This window comes from Chlamydotis macqueenii, chromosome W (genome assembly GCF_036417535.1).
Source record: "Chlamydotis macqueenii isolate bChlMac1 chromosome W, bChlMac1.mat, whole genome shotgun sequence".
Taxonomy (NCBI): domain Eukaryota; kingdom Metazoa; phylum Chordata; class Aves; order Otidiformes; family Otididae; genus Chlamydotis; species Chlamydotis macqueenii.
In genome coordinates, this window is record NC_141592.1 from 48,936,643 (window position 1) to 48,960,588 (window position 23,946).

Below are 23,946 nucleotides of genomic sequence, written 5' to 3' on the forward strand. Positions count from 1 at the left end.
TCAGGGAAAGACCACATCTTGGTAAACATCCATGTTGCATATGTTTTCCTATTTAAACTTCCCTCCTGAGAAAGTAATACAAAACAGGTGCTACTGCACCTTAACAACTACAATCAAGTTCAGTTAAACACAGATCTCAATTTTTTAATATTGTAAGTATACAATATTCCTGCATAAATTGTAGTCTTGGCTCCCAATAATTAATTTTCCAATAGAAAAATCTTAACTGAAGACTACCTTTCAGATATATCTTTACCCAAAAAGCAGTTTCAAATCTTTCTATGCTTTTACCAAAAGATCTTAATGAAATAAGTTACCAGTAGTTGACTCTTCTAGATAAAAGGCTGGTAGAGATGAAGCAATCTGACAAAAATATACCAAAACAGGTAATTTTACAGCCTATACTTAGTTCCTGGCTGTTATAGATTAATGTGGGCCTGAGCATGTTAGTTTAAAGCTCCCACATGGATATCTACAGTGTAATGAGAATATGGTAGTAACAGTAATGGCTAGAAGTGTAGTACTGAAGAACAATTCCTTAAATACACTTCCCTATCTGCCAAACCATACAGCTAGGCAAGTGTTCAGCTCTGCATGATCTGTGGCTAATGAAGTACCCTACTGGTGGCACACAGAGGCTTGACTTTGTTATACAGCAGGTCAGTATGTTCCACTACACTTCTATTTCAATTCCCTTATACAGGAAAGTACTTGTAGAAGCAGAGGGATATTAAGTGATTGCAAATGAAAGATGTATTTGTCTGACATCATGAACAGGAAACAAATTGATCCATGTTGAAGGAAAAATCCGAGCACCTCAACTGTAAATACTATTTTGAATAATATTCAAACTTTTAATTAAAATATATTTTCCTTTAGATCTAAATAGTTTGTACACACTAATAAAAGTAGGTTATCCACAGCTTATACAAAACTTACAACATTAAATACATGATGATCAATAAATGTTTAGAATTTATTATAAGTCAAATGATTATGTTTATATATTAGCATTATCTTTTTACCAGTAACGTAGCCACACTATACCACAGTGTTTTATTTTCAAATTGAGGAAGAATACATACTCACGTTCATAAGACTATGCACATAATTTTTATAACAGGCTCTATAAAGTAGTATAAGGTATATATAATATTTGCTCAGTAGCAAAACTCTTAAAGCTGATTTTTACATTTTCATATTGAAATATGTGCCGCTCGGGAGGGGAAGGTAGTAGAGATAATGTTTAGCTCGGGAAGAGGGAGGGGTGGGGGGAGGTTATCTTGTTCTCTGTCTCATTATCCTGCTGTTTGTAGTAATAAATGAATAGTTTTCCCCAAGTCGAGTCTGTTTTGCCCATAACGGTAACTTTAAGGATTTCTCCCTGTCCTTATCTCAAACCTCAAGCCGTTTTTCCTTATATTTTCTCTCCCTGTTCTCTCGGAAGGTGGGGGGAGTAAGAGAGAGACTGCGTAGTCTGGTCCGATCGGGGCTGAACTACGACAAAAAGATACAAAGTCCTGTTACTTAGGCAAAACTCACCACTTCTGTGAATTCATTACTTCCTAAGTCCAGTCTCTCCAGCTGAGTCAGTTTGGACATGGTTCTGCACAAAAAGGGGATTAATAAGGAATTAGATTTAAGAAAATATCAGTTACATCCAATCTTCTTGTATTCATACAAATATATTATTTTCATCAGTATTAAGTAGTGATGCTGTTCTGTTACTGGACTGATATCTAAATAAGGTCAAATTTTCACATACTGTTCAACTAGGCGTGCATTAATGATCATGCTAACTGTGACTGTCACACAAAGAGTACACTGCAACTCATCTACAGATTAGTTTACAAAAACTAAAGACCACTAGAGTCATCCTTATGATAAACAATAACTCTGAAGTTACTCTTCTTTTGAATGCCTTTTCATCTCCAGTCATAATCAGCGTTCTCAGTAGCCACAGGCTGGTAAACTACATGTTTTCCTCCCAAAGAAAGACCACTGCCTAATGATTAAATAAAACCAAAAAGACCACTGTTGAATCACAGTAACCACCAACACCTTTCTCCCTCTCCAGGCTGCTGACAAAGTTGCTTCCATATGATATGGTCTGGAATCCTAATTATTCTTCTAGTCCTACAACAAATCAGATTACTAAATTGCATTTCATAACACATCAATACTCTTCAAGCCAACTTAGGGCAAAGAGTGAATCAATGACTAACAAACTAAAATCCATTATTTCAAGCTGTGTTTTAGCAAAATTTTTCCTACATTTAAGTTTACTTTGGGGACCTCATAGAGAATATCTACCATTGCACATGATTGTCTAACACAATCAGTCAACAGCAGTACTACCTAAAAATATTTTCAAAGGGGCTGTGAATCCCTCATATGACATTATGTTCTGTGTTTATTTAATAATAGCTTTCAGTAGAACAATTAATATATCAAAAGCTTTCAAATATAAATTGTGTGTATATACTATAAAATTCTGGGAAAACTAAATAAGAGTTTCTAACTGGGAGAATTTTGTATTATCAGAATATAAGTATGAATACTAATATCTTTAAAAAATGTCTGCATAAGCACAAGATGCTCTATGCAGATATTAAAAGTTCCAGTTGTTCTTCAAAGACCTTACACTAAGTATTACAATTATTCTAAATACATAGTTTAAAAATTACATTCTACTGAGAAGTGTCTTATTTATTGAAAGTAAGTTTAAATGATTTTAATATTATTCATGAAATCTTCAGAAAGGATTACACTCAACATCTATCTATACACTTGATTTTCATAGATTTTCATTACATTACAGTAATCATGCTATGGACAAACTTGGAATTTAGCATAAATAAGTAAAGACATGATCAAGACAAAAGCAGAAGCCATTTTTATTGCACTGCACACACAGTATACACTGTGTATAGGCTTTAGGGGAAAGCCTTTAACTCACATTCCCACTGTCTCAAAGAAGGGAAGAGAAGAAAAAAAAAAATGCATGAGAAGGCTACCTCCAGAAGAATCTGGGAAACATTTTCCCTCATTTCTCAAAGCTCATAAACAGGATGAGTAATAAGTCAACTGCTAAAATTCATTTTCCATATTCTAACAAATTATTTAAGTCCCTCTGAAATACTGTGTAAACTGAATTTCTCAAAGATTTATGAGACTGTGCCAATGCCAATTTTAGTGCCATATGCTGTGAATAAATTTGACCCAATGCGTCTCCCTGAAGCACAGTTGAAGACTCACTTCAGGAATCTAGCATATCATCCTGCAGCTTTCAAAACTTTGTGGGCAACACCATAATCTATTTTTACTGTTGGCTTCAAGTTAAAAAGGTATTCCATTTGTTCTGTTTTCAAGCTATGCTAGTATCATAGTTCAGCCCCAATCGGGCCCAGACTACACAGTCTCTCTCTCACTCCCCTCACCCTCCAGTGGGACAGAAGGGAGAACTGGTAAACAAACAAACAAAAACAAAAAAAAACCAAACAACAACAAAAAAAAAACAAAAAAAAAACCAAACAAAAAACCCAAACACCAAAAAAACCCCAAACAAAACCCCCCCAAAACAAAAAAAAAAAACAACAAAAAACCCAAAACAAACAAACAAAAAAAACCCCAAAAAACAAAACCCACATGGATTGAGATGAAACAAAAAGTAAATTTAACAGCAATAACAGAAGAAAACAAAACAGTGATAGAATACAAACACAGTACAATGCCTTACAACAAATCTCCACAGCTAGTTACTTCCAAGCAACAGGAGGCTCCCCTTAGCACCCTCCTCACTTATATACTGAGCATGATGTCAGATGGGAAGGAATAGCCCTTTGACTCATTTGGGTAAATTAACCCCAGCTGTTAGCTAATTAGTTAATTTTCCCAGCTGGGTGCCCCAGCCATAGGGGCCACCAGCTCCAGTTCTCCACCCAGCTCAGGTGAATATTAACTCTATCCTAGCCAGAACCAAAACAGCTAGCCAGACTGTGGGCTACTAGAGAGAGCAGTCCAAAACTCTACTGAAAATCTAAGTTTCAGCCTCAAAAAGCAGATTAAGGGAGATCACAGCTATGTGAGACTGAACTTGACAAATTAGTTTCAATACAGAGAAATTATTATTTGGGGAAAAAAGGATTATTTTAACATTTCTATAATCCTTTAATTTCATCAGCTTTTAGACAGTGCCTTGATTTTTATTTGAACTGAATTTTCATCTTAAAAAAATACAAATTTTAAAAATGAAGGAAAAAACAGGTAGTCAACAAAATTTTAAAAGTTCAATCTGATTCAAGTGAACTTTAATGAGGCTGATTTGAAACAAAGTCAGCTGAGGCTTTTTACTGCAGTTTGAGATAAAAGGATTTTTTTCTTTCAGTTCAACATGAGTGCTTCTCTTTTTATTTTAATGATCTGGTAGAAAGGAAAAAAAAAACCAAATCTCCGAAACTGATAAACTCCAAGGTCTGAGTGATTTTTTTTTCCCCGCTTCCTCCTGTACACCATTCAACTGCAAGGCCAAACTGTTTACACAGCTAACACTAGATTCACAGAATCTAAGCAATAATGCTTGCCCCTCCCTGCTGCCAAATTACACTAGATACACAAATTCCGCTCCAAACAAACCCAAGATCTAGGTGATCCCTCCCCTTCCCATCCTGCTAGTGCTACATCCTTAATGGCTTTAAGGCAACCCAAAGTTGCCTTCCTTACCTCAATCTTCACTGTCTTATTTACAAAAACAACCCCCAAAATCAACAGAAACCACTCCCAAAACCAAGAAAAACTCCCCAAACCAACAAAAACCCCCAACACCAACAAAACCCACCCCATAACCCAACAAAAACTACCCCAAAAAACAACAAACTGTTACACTTTTTCCACCAAGGGCCCTAGCATTACTATTTGGAACCAGAACAAATATCTGCAAATTTCTCTCAAATATCTGCAAAATTAATGTTACATAACTTTGACAGTATAACAAAGCAACTTTACTGATTTTATGCCTTCTTCATATGCCAAAATGTCTCTAATCTAGCAAACATAGCTAGAGCTCCCCCCTCACTAACAAAACCAGAACACCACTCAACTGTAATACACACACAATGTGTTTGCAAGACCAGGGCCTCGGTTATTTTCCTCCCCTTCCCCACTGCCTGCCTAATTTATAGCACTTTCGGCTATTTTATGACAATATTTCCTAAAACTAATATGTCTTTGCTTTTCTGTATTGTTTATAGAGCAACTATACCTTCAGACAAAATGCGAAAAAAGCTTCTCATACACTGAAATTGTTAAAGTAACAGGAAAATTCAATGCTAAAGGAAGAGGAATACAGGACTGGAAACAAAAAATTACTAGATCACTGAGTTACACCTGTTTTATCTCTGCCATAGCATTATGTAATCCCTTTCATAAACTGAAAAATCTGTTTCATATTATTGAACTTGCTGTCAAATTAATCCAACACTAACAGAACAGATAGTCTAAATTATGCCTCAGATTCTGATGTTGTAAATAGTCAACTTCTCTAAGGGTATGTCGTGGTTTTGTTAGTGAGGGGGGGCCTAAGGTGGTAGCTTCTGTAGGAAACTGCTAGAAGTCGCTCCCCTTTGTTCAGTGGACTCGGCTGGTCCTAGGGCGGACCTGCTGCTGGCCAAGGCCGAGCTGATTGGTAGCAGAATGCCCCATGATAATGCCTCTGCGATAACGTATTTAAGAAGGGGAAAACAGAAAAAAAAAAAGAGAGAAGAGAAGATGTGAAGAAGCTGAGTAGGGGCAGAGGCGCAGAGGGGGAGGCGCAGGCCTCATGGGCCTTGCAGGCCTCACCCTCTGGCCTCTCGCCAGGCAGCCGACTGGGCCCGACTCGGTCCAGCCCGGCTGCAAGAAGTGGAGAGGAGATGAGAAGTGAATAAGATGTAAAAAAAGATCCTGAGAGACATCTACCAGCCTGTTGTGAGGAACGGCTGCAGATGCCAAGGTCAGTTCAGAAGGAGGGGGAGGTGTAATGTGGCTCCTGGCCAAGATTCCCCTGCAGCCTGTGGTGACGACCATGGTGGAGCAGGTTGTCCCCCTGCAGCCCATGGAGGTCCACGGAGGAGCAGCGATCCACCTGGAGCCCGTGAAGGACCCCACACCGGGGGAGGTGGATGCCTGAAGGCGGCTGTGGCCCGTGGAGGGCCCGCTGGGACAGCTGTTCTGGAGGGACTGCACCCGTGGAAGAGATGACCCATGCCGGAGCAGTTCCACGAAGGACTGTGGCCCGTGGGAGGGACCCCACGATGGAGCAGGGGAGGAATGTGAGGAGTTCTTCCCCCAACCATGAAGCAGCGGCGTAAAACAACGTATGATGAACTGACTGCAACCCCCATTCCCTCTTCCCCCCTGTGCCCTTTGGAGGGGGGAAGGTAGTAGAGATAATGTTAAGCTTGGGAAGAGGGAGGGGTGGATGGAGGTTATCTTGTTCTCTGTCTCATTATCCTGCTATTTGTAGTAATAAATGAATAGTTTTCCCCAAGTTGAGTCTGTTTTGCCCATGACGGTAACTTTAAGGATTTCTCCCTGTCCTTATCTCAAACCTCGAGCCGTTTTTCCTTATATTTTCTCTCCCTGTTCTCTCGGAAGGTGGGTGGAGTGAGAGAGAGACTGCGTAGTCTGGTCCTGATCAGGGCTGAACTACGACAGGGTAACAATTCTGCTTACTTCAAGTAGCATACAATTCGAGAGGTGTGTGTGATAGGCAAGATAGGGCCCTGAATCATCGTAATTACACCTTCAAAAAACTTGCTCCTTTCTAAAAAGGTTACTCTATTGACAACTGGACAACAGACAGAAAATTTAAAAAAAAATCGAAAAGAAAACTTTGTGTATTTGCATTAGACCATTTTCCCAACTTTTAGCTACCTATCAGATAAATGCCTCTAAAATAGTCTCTGCGTATTTTTGCTTTCCTTTCAGTAGAAATATTTGTATTGAGTTGGTTTGTATCATAATATTGCCAGTTTTGCACTCTCTGGACTGTGCACAAAGTAAGTTTGATTTAGTGTGTTGGCATTCATTATCCATTTTGATTAACAGTCTTTCGAGTGCTTTATGCTTTTGTGTTAAAAATTATGTGCATGTTTGTGCTAGAGGGCTAGCTGATTTTGTAGAGGTTTATCCAAATACATCCCTCATTACAAATACAAAAAGTAGCAGCTATGAGTATGAAAATATTAAAAAGGAGAGAATGACAGGGAAAATATTTGTATTCTATAGTAAAAATATTAGCATGTACTGCTACATCTTATTGGCTTCAAAAAAAAAAAAAAACAAACAACCCCACCTTTGGATTTTCTACACTGTTTAAAGCTGTAAATTATGTTCCTTTTAAAACACATACTCAGATTTCGGAAACTGTGTAAGTTCGAATTTCCCTATCAGCTTCTGTCCTGACATAATAGTTAAAGGTAGGCCATAGACACCTTTGTCAGCCAGGTCAACTGCTGCACAGTTGTATTATCCTGAAAGGCAGATTCACCTCTTGCATACTATGGACACCACAATAAATTTTTCTCCCCAGTGTACATCATACATATACAATATATTTTTCCAGTGCCTCACTGTAGCAAAATGCATATTAATATGTTTAAATTAATAAATAAATAAGTAGTCTCAAAAGCTTTAATCTCCCTTAATTGAACCACAAGAGTACCAGAAGAGAATAATAAAGGTGGCAGCTCAGCATGTACTGTATGTAGATTGTTATGGAGGTGCCGCAGAGGACATAATCGTGACAGCTGCTGTTTAGTTTTCTAGCAAGGATGAAACCCTGAAAACACTGAAGTCAACAAAAAAATTCCCAGCAACTTCAACAGAAGTGTTTGGCTTGAATATATTACAGTATTTGTTTAAGTGTCTCTTATCACTACAAGAGACCTCCGTAAACTACTCTTTTAAAAATATCGCTTGTATTTCATGCTATTATTGTTAATTATGGCAATTAAGGTCAGAGTAATTGTATAAACAAAATCTGTATTAGCTATAACTTTTAATTATAGCTACTGTTCCTCAGTTGGGACTAAATTAATTTACAGAGCTACTACCCCAAATCATGTCCTCTATTTTTTTCTACTGAAAATTAGCAATAGTAGAAAGAGCAAAGAAGGTTAGAGAGTATTTATATCACATCAATGAGTAGAATGTTTCACACCTGAAAGATTTAAATTCATGCTTTCTGCTGCTATACATTTCATTTCTGATGCAAGTTTTTGCATTTTTATACAGCAGACACCACAGTACAGTATCTAGGCACACAAAAAGGGAACTCCAATGGAACATATCCCTTGTTCATGTCTTAGGCACACAGTTAGCTAGAGTCACTAGAAAAGCTGGCTGTTGTACTTAAAGGGCTGGCAACTCACACTTCAGCCTACTGCATTCAAGTCTCTGCTAGCATATGAGCTGGACAGAATTCAATTGTTAGCGCCTCCTCTTCTCCACCAAAACATCTGAAACCAGTACCCCTCTTTACCAGTGTCTGTTGCCAGAGTAGAACCCCTTTCATTGCATACCACAACATATTCAGGACTCTATAGCTAGTTATTCACATTCCATCTTTGGGATCTCTGTTTCTCTCTTCATTGAACTTTTATACCTCTGTTAACTCACTTAGACCTCCAGGGTCCAAGTCAGAAAATTCAGAGCATTGCTCTAGCTCATAGAAACAGCAGAAACTGCAACACCGTCAACCTGGGTTGGTTTGATGAATTGAGTGAGAGTTGCAAGGCAGGGCTTAGAAAGGTGCTAGATTTTAAGAGATAAGTACAATTGCATTTACTGTTAAAACAAATGCTATAACAATTTCCATAACTATTTTACAATTACAGAAAACACAGTTGACTAATATGCTTCCATTATGTTAAACAAGCCTGGTGCATTACAGAATACATACTGCATAACAGACTCTGTGCAACACAGTAAGGAGATTTTACTTTCTTCAGTAGTGAAGTATATTAAACGGAAAAAAAAATTGTTCACATCATGTGAATCACATTCCCTCGGTCATTCTGAGCAAGCATCTCAAACTCCTCATTTGATTTAGAGATAATGCCTAAGTTTCGGGCACTCAGCCATCAGAACGGTACCCAGACAGGCATCTAGGCACCAATACAATGCTGTGTGCAAAAAGCATCAGACACCTCAGAACGATCATCCTGAAGTGCCCACATGCTGACTTAAAAGCTTGACAGGTGCATCAGAAATACAGAGCTGGAGAGGGACAGAAAAAATTCAGAAATCTTTGAACAGGCAAATCTCTGAATAGGAAGACCAGTGAATCTGAAGAGAGATATATTTCAGCAGTATGAAGGGAAAGTTCCTTGTGAGAACTTAATCCAATTACTTACACATCTTAAGCTGTAATCTACTTTTCGATATACACTACATTATTAGTATAACTACAGAAAAAACCCTCCAAAGTATTTTAAATAAATTTCATACATACTTACTTTGGCAATATTTTTAACTGGTTTTCCCTAAGTTCCAATATCTGGAGTTTAGTTAATCTGTAACAGAAAAGCATAACAAATTATCACAATATACTGTATTTTATGACAAAAGTAATCTCAGAACTTATTTACATTGCTAAATTTCAAAAAAGATCTACAAGTTTGAAATGTTTTTTGTGTAAGAATACAAGTATGTTTTGTGCAGAAATCTGCATGTTATTTTAAATTAATTTATTCATTGGGGTTTGGTTTTGGTAAAGCAGCAAACAAACTGGATCTTGCCTGCTTTTCTACATCTGCTTGAACACAGTTGTTTTCCTTCATCTCATAGATTTTAAAATAATTTGTTAGATTCATTATGGGTATGTGTTATCATCATATATAGAAGTACATAGGAAGTAAGAAGAAAGGCAGGATCGGTCAGTACAAGTTAAGATGCTGAATTTCTAATATAGGCAATGTATCAAACCATTTCATATAAAATACCTGTGGTCTTCCACATGGTAAAAACAATCTTTAAATTAATCTTGTATTTCTTTACATATTCTCTTTCTAGTCAGCTTCTTAATCCATTTTGATATTTCTATAAGAAGGCAGTTTGACCTTTATTTCAGTAAATCCTTGGTTGCAAGATAAATAACCTCTAGATCCCAAACTCAACTGCTTGGCCAATATAAGTTCAAAGTAGTCTTGACATTCAAGCAATGTACCGTCTTCAGTGGAATTTTTTGCATTAGGACAGAAGTGACAAGACTATCTCTTTGTTAAATAAAATGCAGAAACAGTTTGGTTTAAATAAAGAGTTGTAAAAATAAGAGTTTTACATGTGACCCACCAACAGCCCTAATACAACACAAAATAGATCATTATACTCCCTGACTCATAAAGGAGTTTAGTGAACAGATCAGTCTTTCCTGAAGATGCTTAAATGAGTACGTTGTAAGGACACAGACAAAAACCTTAACTCTGATGAAGTAGTAAGAACTATACTTAAAGTCAAAACAGAAAGCCTGAAAACAGTTTTTATTTTTCCTCAAGACATTCACTCATTTTTGTATGCATTTGAAAGTAGCAATCTACCACACCTATGAATAACCTAAGAATATAACAGTCACCTAGAAATAGAGCAGAGGTCAACCTAATCCAGCATTGTAAGCAGTACTTGCCATCTGGTAGCAACTGCTGGAGAGAAACCTCCTCTCCCCAACTTCCCAAAGAAAAAAGAACCCTGTAACAATGCTGAAAGAATACACTAATAAAAACCCAGTAATATCACTGCTGTCAATCTAGGACATAACTGGAAAGGACCTCCTAGTCTTCTTACCCTACCTGCATCCTAAGATATGAATCTGTGACAAACAAAATTTGTTTGTTGAAGCACCCTCAAATTTGAATGGTCATTTTGTGCTTGGACTTTTGAACCCAAGAACTGGATTACAAAGGGGCAAGTCTCACACTTCAAGTGAATAATTGCCTTTACTAGAAGTTACTTCTGTGGCATCTTGTGGTTTGCAAAGTACCTAGATTTATGCTCAAGGGTACACTGGACATATAGGAAACATTTTCCCATGATTAACTATCCTAGTCTGCTGCAGGACTTTCTCAATTCCCTGCATTTTCTGCAATCAGGCAGGAGTCTTGCCTAGCAGCACCTCTATTTTAACATCAATGTAATTATTTTTTCATATTGAGAAAATACCACATTTTCCTATGCACCGATACATGGGCAGAAACTGAGATCCCATGAAAACAGGAAAACATAGGAAATATCAAACCAGGTTCTACATACTTTTATCCCTGCATTTTACTAGCATTGTCTTATAACATTAACTTCTGTTTCCCAAAGCTTTAAATGTTCATGTTACCCACTATAAATCTTCTCCCTCCCAGATTAATTACAGACTTGGATAGTATGCAACAGCAGGTTTATTGTTATGTCTTTAGTATCAGGGATTCTCAAAATATGACAAACAGAATGGACAATCTTCTCTAGAATGGAGGAATAGTAGTCCTTTGTCTTTGGAGACCGCAGGTGTTGCTCTTTATAGTCCTAATGATGAACTTAAAACATCAACAGCAGAACTGTAGCTCTTGGCCACTTGTGCTATTAGATCATCCCCATTACCAGCTCAGATTAGGGGCAGCCTCTGAAAAGGTAAACAGTTCAAGAACTCTGGAGAACAAGGAAGAAGATTTGCCTAAGATGATACCAATTCTTCACATTAAGAATAAATTATTCCCCACCACCACCTTTCTGATGCATCCCACAACTCCAGATGCCTGCTCAGCTTCTTACAGTTTTGTAGCAGGGCTCTTTTTAAATATTGGTCTAAAAATAAAGTAGCACATTCAATCAACTTCAAATTCCTTTATTTTGAGAAGGTGTCAACATTCAAACACTGCATTAGGCTCCAGTTGGTGTTTTGCTTTGATGACGGGGAAAATAGCTAGACAGTTTGTAGTTTTTCTTCACAATGTGTGTATGCAGTCAAATTTCTCAGTTGAAAGCAGTAGAAGCAAACCTCCATTCATATGCTAAACTATATATATGCACACCCACACTTCATTGACTTTAGCCAGAACTCACTGTACTACACTTCTAATAAGCTAATTCTGTAAACTTAAAGACTGTCTTTGGTGATAGAAAGGTTCATAGCTTTGTGACCTTGTTTCATGTTCTACTATCTCCAGCTAACCCTAAGAGATCAGAGTTACAAATATCTAAGTTCTTATGTGTAGAGCTACACAGAGGATACTAGGGAAACATTTTCAACCTTTCCTGTCTGGGAGATACAGGCTGCATCTGAACTAGCAATTTTCTTGCGGTAATTGATGAGAAATATTGGCCTGAAGCAGTTGTCACTTCTTCCATTATGACTGAGAGGGTTGATTCAAGTTTAATATAATAGTATACGTCAAATACTCAGCCTAGCTGCTCTTTAAATTTCTGATATAAACACCCATGCTAAGCAGGTGAATTGCTATAATGGAACTGAAAAACTAAGGTTTAATTCAGAAAAGAAATACAGACAGAGAATGAGTTCACATATACTAAAGGAAAAATAAAAGTCATAGTAACAGAATGTATATTTCCTCTGCCATTCTATCACAAAGATTTGTTATACTAATACAGAAATATAACATTTCTCAACTGTAAAAACCCATAACTACAGAAATATTTACACATCATCTAGACACAAAGCTATAAGAGAGTATTATTCAACTTTAAGTGTACCTGGTGTAATGGTCTCAATAAAATTATTGTTGCAGGACTGTTATTTTATGTAACCAATTTAGCTTGCTTTTAAAATGTAGCTCAATTTTTATTTAAAACAAAATCTCTATATGAACACTTTGCCAGGATAAGATCAATATTCTTCCTAAATCTGATTTCTTTAATTATACAATCCGTAAAATTGTAGAAGAAATATATAGCAGGTGTACTTAGAAACTCACTGTTCAACAGCAGTTATTCCTTAGAAAGCTAAAAATATTTCAGAGATGTTATTTATTTTTCATGTCCCTTGCAGTTTTGCTAATGCAGAAATATTTTTTTAAAATATCATAACAAAAATATAAAGGCAAGAGGACTGAAATATATGCATCCTATAGCATGTTGCATTTTGCAAAAGTTTCAGTAAAATTGCAAATATTAAACTAAATGAAGTCCCAAATTTGACCATTGTCGTAGTTCAGCCCCGATCAGGACCAGACTACGCAGTCTCTCTCTCACTCCCCCCACCCTCCGAGGGAATAGGAGGAGATGATATAAGAAAAACGGCTCGAGGTTTGAGATAAGGATGGGGAGAAATTCTTAAAGTTACCGTTACGGGCAAAACAGACTCGACTTGGGGAAAAACACTCATTTATTTCTAAAATTAGCAGGAGAATGAGACAGGGAACAAGATAACCTCGCCCCACCCCTCCCTCTTCCCAAGCTTAACATTATCTCTACTACCTTCCCCCCTCCCCCAAGCAGCACAGGGGGGAAGAGGAAATCGGGATCGCGGTCAGTTCATCACGCGTTGTTTTACGCCGCTGTGTCACCGTCGGGGGAAGAACTCCTCACATTCCTCCTCTGCTCCAACGTGGGGTCCCTCCCACGGGCCACAGTCCTCCGTGAAACTGCTCCGGCATGGGTCATCTCTTCCACGGGGTGCAGTCCCTCTAGAACAGCTGTCCCAGCGGGCCCTCCACGGGCCACAGCCTCCTTCAGGCCTCCACCTGCTCCGGCGTGGGGACCTCCACAGGCTCCAAGTGGATCTCTGCCCCTCCGTGGACCTCCATGGGCTGCAGGGGGACAACCTGCTCCACCATGGTCTTCACCACGAGTTGCAGAGGAATCTTGGCCAGGAGCTGCGTTACTCCTCCCCCTCCTTCTGAACTGACCTTGGCGTCTGCAGCCGTTCCTCACAACAGGCTGGCAGACATCTCTCAGGATCCTTTTTACATCTTATTCACTTCTCATCTCCTCTCCACTTCTTGCAGCCAGGCCGGGCTGAGTTGAGCCCAGTTGGCTGCCTGGCGGGAGGCCAGAGGGTGAGGCCTGCAAGGCCCACAAGGCTTGTGCCTCCCCCTCTCTGCCCCCGCTCAGCTGCTTCACATCTCCTCCTCTTTTTTTCCTGTTTTCCCCTACTTAAATATGTTATCGCAGAGGCATTATCACGGGACATTCTGCTACCAATTGGCTCGGCCTTGGCCAGCAGTGGGTCCGCCCTAGGCCCGGCCGAGTCCACTGAACAAAGGGGAGCAACTTCTAGCAGTTTCCTACAGAAGCTACCACCTTAGGCCCCCCCTCACTAACAAAACCATAACAACCATCATTGTACATTCATGTAAAAAGATATCCCAAAGTAGATGCTACTACTAAAAATATCTACTACTGCAAATACTACTGGCAAACTGTTGAGAAACAAGATTAAAAGTAAATTCAATGCAACATCACAATAAAACATTTCTGGAAGCAATATCCCACTATAGACAACATTCTCAAAGTTTTTAAATTTACAATGAAGATAAACTCCTTGCTTATCCTAAACACTCATCAGTAAATAATGTTTCCCTTTTAAAGCCCTGTCTCAACTTCAGCATGCAGTGAGGCTTCAAGTTTAGAATGAGTATAGAGCTTATATATTTGTATATTTAAATGCAAATATACATTATGTATTTAGATACAAGAGATATGGTTTTCTTAGGTAAGCACAAGCAATTTTTAGACTTCTGTGCACTGGCATAAAGGCTAATTCTAGAATCCGGGCCAATATTAATGCATCCAAATTAGAATTTGGGAGTGGTGGAAAAAGTCACACTTCTTCACCTCAGAATTCCAAAGGAACTTGCACATTTAATCAAAAATCTGGTGATTTTTAATAAATCTAACAGATTGGACTGGTACAACACCACTGAAGGACAGCAAGTATGTAATGCTCATAAAGAAGGAGAAAAAAGATTGGATAACCTTGACCTCAATATTATAAAAAGCTGTAGCACAAATAGAAAAGCAACAAGATGCCACAGTATTAAGTCAAGTATTTATGATTTCCTTGTAGAGTCAACAGTCATTTCTGAGTTGTCCAATGAATTAGTCAATCATGTGGGAAATGACACTGCAAAAAGGCAGCTGCAAAAAAGGGCTAGTGGAACATTAGATTGTAACCACAGACATTTCAAAGAGAAACAAGAAGATAATCATGACATTGTACAAGCCATAAAAAGATCTCAAATTGAATTCTAAATATAGCTACATACACTGTTATCCTCTGTCAAAAAAAAAAAAATTCAAACCGAATTCAAACTGAAACTAATTCCAAGATCTATTAATACAATCAAGCATAAAGGAAAACCTGCCATACCAGAGCGAAACAGAATTTTGTTTAGTCTAACAAATTAAAGAGGGATATGGGAACACTATAAAAACACCAGGTGAGAGAAGGGGGAATAACACTTATGAGGACAGCAATTAAACTGTGGAACATATGAATATAAACAGTCAGAGATAAATTGATGTGGGAAAACAGATTTCTAACCTGAACTAGTGGAACAGAGACCCTGACACATGGAGCAGAAAAATCTAGCTACCTTTAATATGGTATTGGCTTAGTTTTTAAGAAACATCATTGCCTATAGTTCCCAGTAAGAGCAGGCAACAGAACTCAGTTACTTCATGTGTTCCCACGTAATGAAGAGGAATAGCTATAAAGCCATACACAAAACAACTGATGCATCAAATTGGAAGAAATTGAAGGCTTGCCCTGGATGGGAATAACTAACAATGCTTTAAATATCTCAAAACCTTCTACAAGAGCTTTTTCTCATATTCCAAAGTACAAGTTGTATATCGAACTCTTTATGTTAGCAAGTGTTTACATCTACTTGTAAAGCTGTGGGGTGGCAGAGCAGTCTGATCACTTAAAGAATAGAAGTAATAAATGTAAACGGGATCTAAACCTTACTTCATGTTACCAAATTCATTATTTTTAATTTATTTTATCTAAACATGATCTTCCTATACAATACTATTTATTCTGTGCAATACTGTGAAATTAAGCAGGTAAAGTTATATAAATAGAATCACACAATCTTTAAGGTTGGAAAAGACCTCCAAGAACATCAAGTCCAACAATCAACCTAACACCACCATGTCCACTAAACCATGTCCTGCAGTGCCATGTCTACATGTTCTTTGAACACCTCCAGGGATGGTGACTCCACCACTTCCCTGGGCAGCCTGTTCCAGTGCCTGACCACTCTTTCAGTAAAGAAGTGTTTCCTAAACAGTTTGAATTCATAAAATAGAAAGCTAATAAGAAAAGTCTTAATTTCAGGTTCACTCTTCTGGCTAAGGGCTAGGATGCTACAAGTCACTACTTATATTTTAAAAACCAAGACTAAATTCTTCATAGCTATTAAAGACAAACACTACACTGCAGAACTGGCTTTTCAAGTTGCCTTCACTAACTAATTTATTCTTAAGCAGTTGGTAATTAATGACTTCACCATTTACGTAGCCATTAAGCATTACAGAAGAGGACAATGATGAAGAAAAAATTATAATTAATGAGGCTTTTTTATACTACATATAAGATTAACTTCTTAGAAAACCAACTGTGCGTACTAGTCTCTAGATATTGCCATTGCATATTAAAAGGTTCTTTAGTCTAGTAGGAGAATGTCAGCTAGAGGCTGAGGCCAGTCATTTCAAAGAGAAAATAACAGCATTTTTAACAGTGAAGGAGACTAAATATTGGACTAAACTGCTCAGAAAATTGGTAGAGTTGTCAGCTCTTAATGTCTTCAAATCAAGAAAAGTGACCGCTCTTCTAGGAGATATGGTTTCACCAAACACAATGTATTGGACTATTGGACTTCATTCAGAGTAACTGGGTGAAATGGAATGGCTGGTAATACACAGATCAGATTGATTTCATGGGTCTTTTTCCATTTAAAACTCTATGATTCCATAAATCTTATCTTAGCAGAAAAGTTTGTCGCATGTTTATGCAGGGCAGAGGTGTAAAACTACCCAACGTAACTCACTGCTGAGGAGTCCTTCAAAGCCATGTATAGAAAGCAAAAGCAGATAGACAACGTGCTTTTAAATTAAGAAAATAAAATTAACCTGAAATGGGTTCCTTTAAATGAATAATTGTGAGATTTACAAGCTTTTATAAGAAAAGTTTTTCCACATGAAAGACGATAAACTTATCCTTTGATTTCTGGTTGAAGAAGGCACTATTTTGCTCTGTAGAAAGTAGAAACTGAGAAATATTCCCAAGTTATTGTTACAAACAGGATTTTTAACTAGCCAAAGTTAGTTGCCTCATTGAGTTGTCCCCTTTGGATTTCCATATTTCAGTTAGGCTTTAACAGGTGGGTTTTTTTTGCAGAGCTAACACTTTCTGATTGGGCTCACTATCAGGCCAAAAACGAATCCTCCCTCTCCCTCTCCTCTCCATTAAAGTGTTGCTCTCTTCAGAAATTTAGTCAACACATTGTATTGGTTCTGGCTGGGATGGAGTTAACTTTCCCCATAGCCCTCACAGTGCTGTGCTTTGTACTGGTAGCTAGAAAGGTGTTGATAACACACCAGTGTTTTGGCTACTGCTGAGCAGTGCTCCCACAGCATCAAGGCTGTCTCTCCAGCATCCCCCCTCACCCCCAAAGGCCAGCAGGCTGGGGGTGGGCAAGAGTTTGGGAGGGGACATAGCCAGGCCAGCTGACTCAAATTGACCAAAGGGATATTCCATACCATATGACCTCATGCTCAGCAATAAAAGCTAAGAGAAAGGAGGAGGGGGAGGGGCATTTGTTATTAAGGCATTTGTCTTCCAGAGCAATCCCTACATGTACTTGTGATGGTTTAGCTCGAATTACCACATGGTTTCTCTCTCCCCCTCCCCAGCGGGACGGGGGAGAGAATTGGGAAGGAAGGAAAACTCGTGGGTTGAGATGAAGACAATTTACTGAAATAATAAAGGAAAACTACAATAATAACAGAATATAAGGATATTAAAATATACAAAATGAACAATGTAAGTTTTCTCACCACCCAATGTCCCAATGACTGATACAGCCCGTCCCGAGCAGCAATCACAGAAACGACACCAAGCAGCAAGCAAAGGCGCAAAAAGGAGCCAGCAAGGTAGAGGGAACGATGCCAGAGAACAAGAGAGAAAGATGGATGCCAGGAAGGCAGATACCCACCCTGGCAACCCCCGCTTATATACTGAGCGTGACGTTTATGGCATGGAATACTCTCTTTGGCCAGTTTGGGTCAATTATTCTGTCTGTCTTTCTCCCCGCTTCCTGCATCTGCACATTAGCGAGACTTGGAAAGCTGGACAGTGTCCTTGGTCTCATTAGCAAGAACTCATATCATCAGGGTGTTTTATCAACATTCTTCACACACAAAATCCAAAACACACCAGCTATTGAGGGAAAAATTAACTCCATTCCTGCTGAAACCAGGACAATACTGAAGCCCTGCTTCCTGGGAAGTAGATGGACATCGCCTGCTGGTGGGAAGTAGAGAATAATTTATTTTTCTTTTCTTTTGCTTCCACGTGCAACCTTTGCTTTTTCTTTAATAAACTGCCTTTATCTCGACCCACAAGTTCTTTTTCATCTTATTTTCTCCCCTCCCTGTCCTGCTGAGGAGGGGGAGTGATAGACCAACTTGGTGGGCACCTGACATCCAGCCAAGGTGGAATAATAATTTTTCCTGACAATCCTAAAACTACCAGTCCTCTAAGGATTAATAGATTACATATGAAGTCTAGCCTATGTGACTGCAGTTACATAGATAGCAAAAATTGCCTAATATTTCTACAATTTTCAAAAAATCATATTGTTCTAAAATTATACTGCTTAATTGTCATGGCAATCCCAGGCACAAATATAGGCTGGGCGGAAAATGGATTGAGAGCAGCCCTGAGGAGAAGGACTTGGGAGTGCTGGTGGATGAGAAGCTCAACATGAGCCGGCAATGCGCCCTTGCGGCCCAGAAGGCCAACCGCATCCTGGGCTGCATCAAGAGGAGTGTGGCCAGCAGGTTGAGGGAGGGGATTCTGTCCCTCTGCTCTGCTCTGGTGAGACCCCACCTGGAGTACTGTGTCCAGTTCTGGAGCCCCCAACACAGGAAGGACATGGACCAGTTGCAGAGGGTCCAGAGGAGGGCCACGAAGATGATCAGAGGGCTGGAGCACCTCTCCAATGAGGACAGGCTGAGAGAGTTGGGGCTGTTCAGCCTGGAGAAGAGGAGGCTCCGGGGAGACCTTATAGCAGTCTTCCCTCAAGGGGGCCTACAGGAAAGATGGGGAGAGGCTGTTCAGTAGGGCCTGTTGTGATAGGATGAGGGGTAATGGTTTTAAAACAGAGGGAGGTAGATTTAGATTAGATATTAGGAAAAATTTTTTTACAATGCAAGTTGTAGAACACTGGAACAGGTTGTCCAGAGAGGTGGCGGATGCCCCATCCCTGGAAACATCCAAGGCCAGGTTGGATGAGGCTCTGAGCAGCCTGATCTAGTCAGGGATGTCCCTGCTTCTTGCAGGGGGGTTGGACTACATGAACTTTGAAGGTCCCTTCCAACCCTAACCATTCTATGATTCTATGATTCTATGAAATATTTTATGTCATATAACAGTACTAATTAGGTCCAATGATTTTCATAAATAAGTGCCTCAAGGGAGAGGCAAGGGTTTACGACAAGGGCTGGGAATTATGCACCCGACTTCAGAATGGATCAGTGTGCTTATTGCAATCAGAAAGGACATTGGAAAAAGGATTGTTCACAGCTTAGGAGTGCTGTTATATGGAAAATTTATTATTCTGTTTGTTAAAAGTTAGCCTAGCATATCTGGGGTAATTAAGAGGGATGGTAGAACAAGGCCTCGAGGATGGAGTATAAAACAGGCCCTGAGCTAGTACTTTGGAGGTAGAGAAGATCAAGGAACACCGTGACCTGTTCCCAAGACCATAGATGGAGATTTTAGAGAAGGTTCAACCAGTGGATTCGAGGAGGGGGCGCTCTCATGACCCCTGGGACCACCAGACGACCCTCGACTCAAAAGACTGAGCATGCACAAGTGGGTGGGGAATATGATAAGGATTTCTAGGAAAACTAATGATTATGTATCAATATTCCAGGAATTGTTAATGATTATGTATGAAGTTTCTGAATATATTCCATTTGGATTTTTAGACTGGCATGCAGGCTAGGTGGAAGGATCCCCCGTGCATCCGGCACTGCAATAAAGAATGCCTGCTTCTTAATGCGACATTGGTGTTAAGGAGTTTGATTCCCGATTTCGGTGACAGTGGGACGAGACCATGGGTTCCAAAAGGAACCTCAAGGTTGGCAGCAGAAAGAATGACTTTAGATGAGGAGTGAAGGGGACCGGGGGTTCACTCAAAAACTTCCCCAGCCGAACCCCTGGTCACATTAACGCTGGGAAATTAAAGTATAGAGTTTCTTGTGGATACAAGAGCTACTTATTTGGTAATTAACACTTGCAAAGGACAGCTAAGTCGCAAATAGTGTCAGTTGTTGGTGCAATAGGGCAAAAGGAAAACAGACCATTCTTTCAGCCTTTGGATTTTAAGATTGGCAAACAATTGGTAACTCATCAATTCTTATATATGCCTGAATGCCTGGTACCTTTACTTGGAAGAGATATATGGAATAAATCGAATGCACAAATTACCTTTAACCAAGGCGAAATACAAGTTCATATAACTGGAAGTAAGTCTTTGGATCCTCAAGTTTTTATGTTACACCAAGGATCACGGACCAAAAAATAAATACCTGAAGGAGTAGAGAATGCTGTAACATCTCTGATCTGGGCAACAGGCACACCAGGATGTTCGTGGGCAGTGACTGCAGTTAAGGTTCTCTTGAAGCCTGACACAGAACCAGTAAGACAAAAACAATATCCTTTGAAACGGGAAGCTCGAGAAGGATTAGTACCATTGATTGAGAGGTTTAAGCTGTACAAACTGTTAACTGAATGCCAGTCACTATGGGGCCCTGCAAGGCAGCAACAGGGCTACGAGTGGGGCTGCACGTGCACAGGAAGGGCGGCCCTGCAAGGCAGCAACAAGGCTACGAGCGGGGCTGCACGTACACAGGAAGGGCGGTCCGCAACAATTCGCGTGCTTGCTGACGCAACGCCTCGTGCTAGGCGCGGGTAGGTACACGGGCGTAGGGGGCGGGTGCGTTCGCGTGCGTAGCGGGTGTACGGGTATATATTGCGACATGACGCAGCAGTAAATTGAGAGCTGACTCCACGGCATCCGTGTCTGCGTCTCTCTCCCTGGGATGGGATCCCGGTAGGGTAGGTCGGTCAGGGTGGGTCGGTCCGTTGTTGCGCGGCGACAAGTGGTGACCCCAACGTGATCTGACGGATCAGATTTTCAGTGCACCAAAGCGAGCGGGGCTCGGGGTAATCCAGACCTCATCATGTCGACGGTATCTGTCAAGGAAACGGTGAAGGTTCTGAAGGTACTGGCTACGGAGGTGGACGAGGGGGTCTCCTCTAGCAGTACGGAGGATCTCATCCAATGGACGATACGTAAGGGGATGATCCAACAACCTTTGCAGGTGATGGATCTGGAGAAGGTAGTAGCAGTGGGGGGGGGAGCTGTTAGCTTCTGCCGCCGCGGGGGACAAAACCGCCCTGTCCCTTATTCCCGAGTGGGGGGCGGTCAAGAGGTGCCTTGAGAAGGTCCGCGATATTCGGAGTGTCTAGCAAGCCGCGGCCTCAGTGATTTGCGGGGATCCACTGAGTGAAAGGCGACCCGACTCGGGTTCTGACGGTTGGGCTAGTAGTGACACGTGGAGCGATAGTGAGGCGGGAGCCAGTTTCAGGGTGGCGCCCGAGGAGCCGCGGGACGCGGAGCGGGGTCCTAGCGCCTTCCCGGTGGGGAAAGGGGATCAAGCTTGTGGGCCAGATGCCGCGGCTGATGCGTTCTTCGGGGGGAGCCCAACCTTCCGGTGACGCCTGCCGGGGCGGGGCCTCTGCCCTCTGCGCCACCAGCCTATGAGGGCTTGCCCGCAGACGCGAGCATGCCTTCGGCCCGCCCGGAGAACGTTCCCCTACCCCCGTCGGTGGGTCCGCAATCATCGTTGGGATCGTGGGAGGACTTAGTGCGCTGTTTGCTCTCGTAAGTCCGTTGTTTGGCAGTTAATTCGGGGGGAATGGCCCAGGAGCTGGTTAGGCAGTCATCCCCGCCGGCCCCGGCCGAGAGTCCGCCCCTCCCCTCGGGTCCGGATGAGTCCTCGCTGGGCCCTGACCCCACTGCCCACTGGCGGTTTGTCATTAAGAACTGCGCCTTCCAAGGGGTAGCTCATGTGACTTCGATTTCACCGGATATCCCCCAGGAGGGAGACCTGATGGCCTTCCCGGTGGTGAGGGGTCCCGGTGGGGCTAGGTGGGAGCCCATCGACTGGAAGATTGTTAAGGAAATCCGTAACGCGATAGCCACCTCGGGGTTAAGCAGCCCCACCTGTGAGGTTTTGTTGGATGTACTTGAGCCCAGGGCCTTCACACCTTATGACTGGCGTAATCTGTGCAAGGCTATTCTTACGCCCACACAGCTGGTGGTCTTTGAGAGCAAGTGGGAGGGTTTCGCAGTGGATGCCGCCATTGGCTTCACTACCGCCGCAAATCACCCATGTTTTGGGGTGGGGGCGGACCAGTTGCGCGGCGTTGGGGTTCACATCCACCTCCGCCACCAGTGTACCTGGGACCCTGCCATTCTTCAGCAGGCTAGTCTTCTGGCCCGGAAAGATTTAAAGGTGGTCACTCGTATGGACACGACGAGCCCGCCGTACACGCAGATTAAACAAAAGGCAAATGAACCCTATTTGGAATTCTTAGATCGCCTTAACAAGAGCCTTGACGTCTCTGGTCCACCCAGCGCTGCTAGAGGCCCTTGGGGGAAGGACCTGGCCTTCTTGAACGCCAATGACATCTGTAAAAATGCGATTCAGGGGTTGCCGGCAGGCTCAGGGTTGGGTCAGATGATTGAGGCGTGCGTGAAGGCTGAGAGGGAGAGGGATGCGGAGCCGTTAGCATTTGCAGTCGCCTCAGCAGTGAAGCAAGTGGTTGGCCCGACGGACGGGGGCTCAGAGCAAGGGCGATGCTTTCAATGTGGGGGTATAGGCCACGTGAAGAGGGACTGCCCCTCCGGAAAACCGGTGGGAGCTAGTGAAAAGGCTCGGGCCTCAAAGCTGTGCTTTAAATGTGGAAGGAAAGGACATTACTCACACGAATGCCGGTCGGGAAACTGGGTTCGGAGCGCCCGTCCAAGCGTGAAGACACAAATGCGGGTAGCACCCCCTCCGCAGAGGCCTCTGGCTATGGCTGGGGCGCCTTGGCCAGGGCCCAACCAGGAACGCGATTAAGAACTGACAAGCCCCTTTTTCTCCGGGGCCCGACTTGGACCTCGGTTGTGGGATCGCCGCAGGGGGGAGGACCGGGGTTAGTCTGCGGGGGTTTTGGGGCCGAGGACTGGGGAATACAGGTGTGGCCGTCATATCAGGATGCAGCATTGATGACAGAGGTTGCGGTGACACCGCTGACAGACACCCCTGTATACATCCCGCAGGATCTGCCCCTTGCCATGGCCATGTGGGATCTAAGTTCGAGACCGCGTACGAGCGTGACGCTTTCCCAGGGTTGGGACAAAATTCATGTCATCTGCCTTATCGATTCGGGTGCGGATGTTTCTGTGTTTAGTAAAGAGGTTTGGCCCCCTGGGTGGCGGGCAGTTACCTGCCCGCTGGGCATCTCCGGTGTGGGGGGGTCATAGCAGCGCCCAACGCAGCGTGGATCTAGTAACAATTAAGGTTGAAGGGGAGGAAGGGGAAGCGCAAGTAAGACCCTATGTGCTTGACAGACTCCCTCTCAGCCTGCTAGTCAGAGATGCTTTGGCGCAGCTGCAGGCC

At 41.7% G+C, this 23,946-nt stretch overlaps 1 protein-coding gene across 5 annotated transcripts in view; it reads right to left on the minus strand.

Annotated features, from left to right (window-relative positions):
* The window catches only part of LOC147596778 (erbin-like), a 115,516-nt gene that overhangs the window by 55,496 nt on the left and 36,074 nt on the right, over positions 1–23,946 (minus strand). For all 5 annotated transcript variants that reach the window (XM_086769514.1, XM_086769516.1, XM_086769515.1 and 2 more), the window contains exons 5-6: positions 9,498–9,554; positions 1,543–1,606 (exon numbers count right to left, since the gene is read on the minus strand). In XM_086769514.1, coding sequence (XP_086625640.1) covers positions 1,543–1,606; positions 9,498–9,554 — 121 coding nt within the window. The remainder of the gene's footprint in view (positions 1–1,542; positions 1,607–9,497; positions 9,555–23,946) is intronic.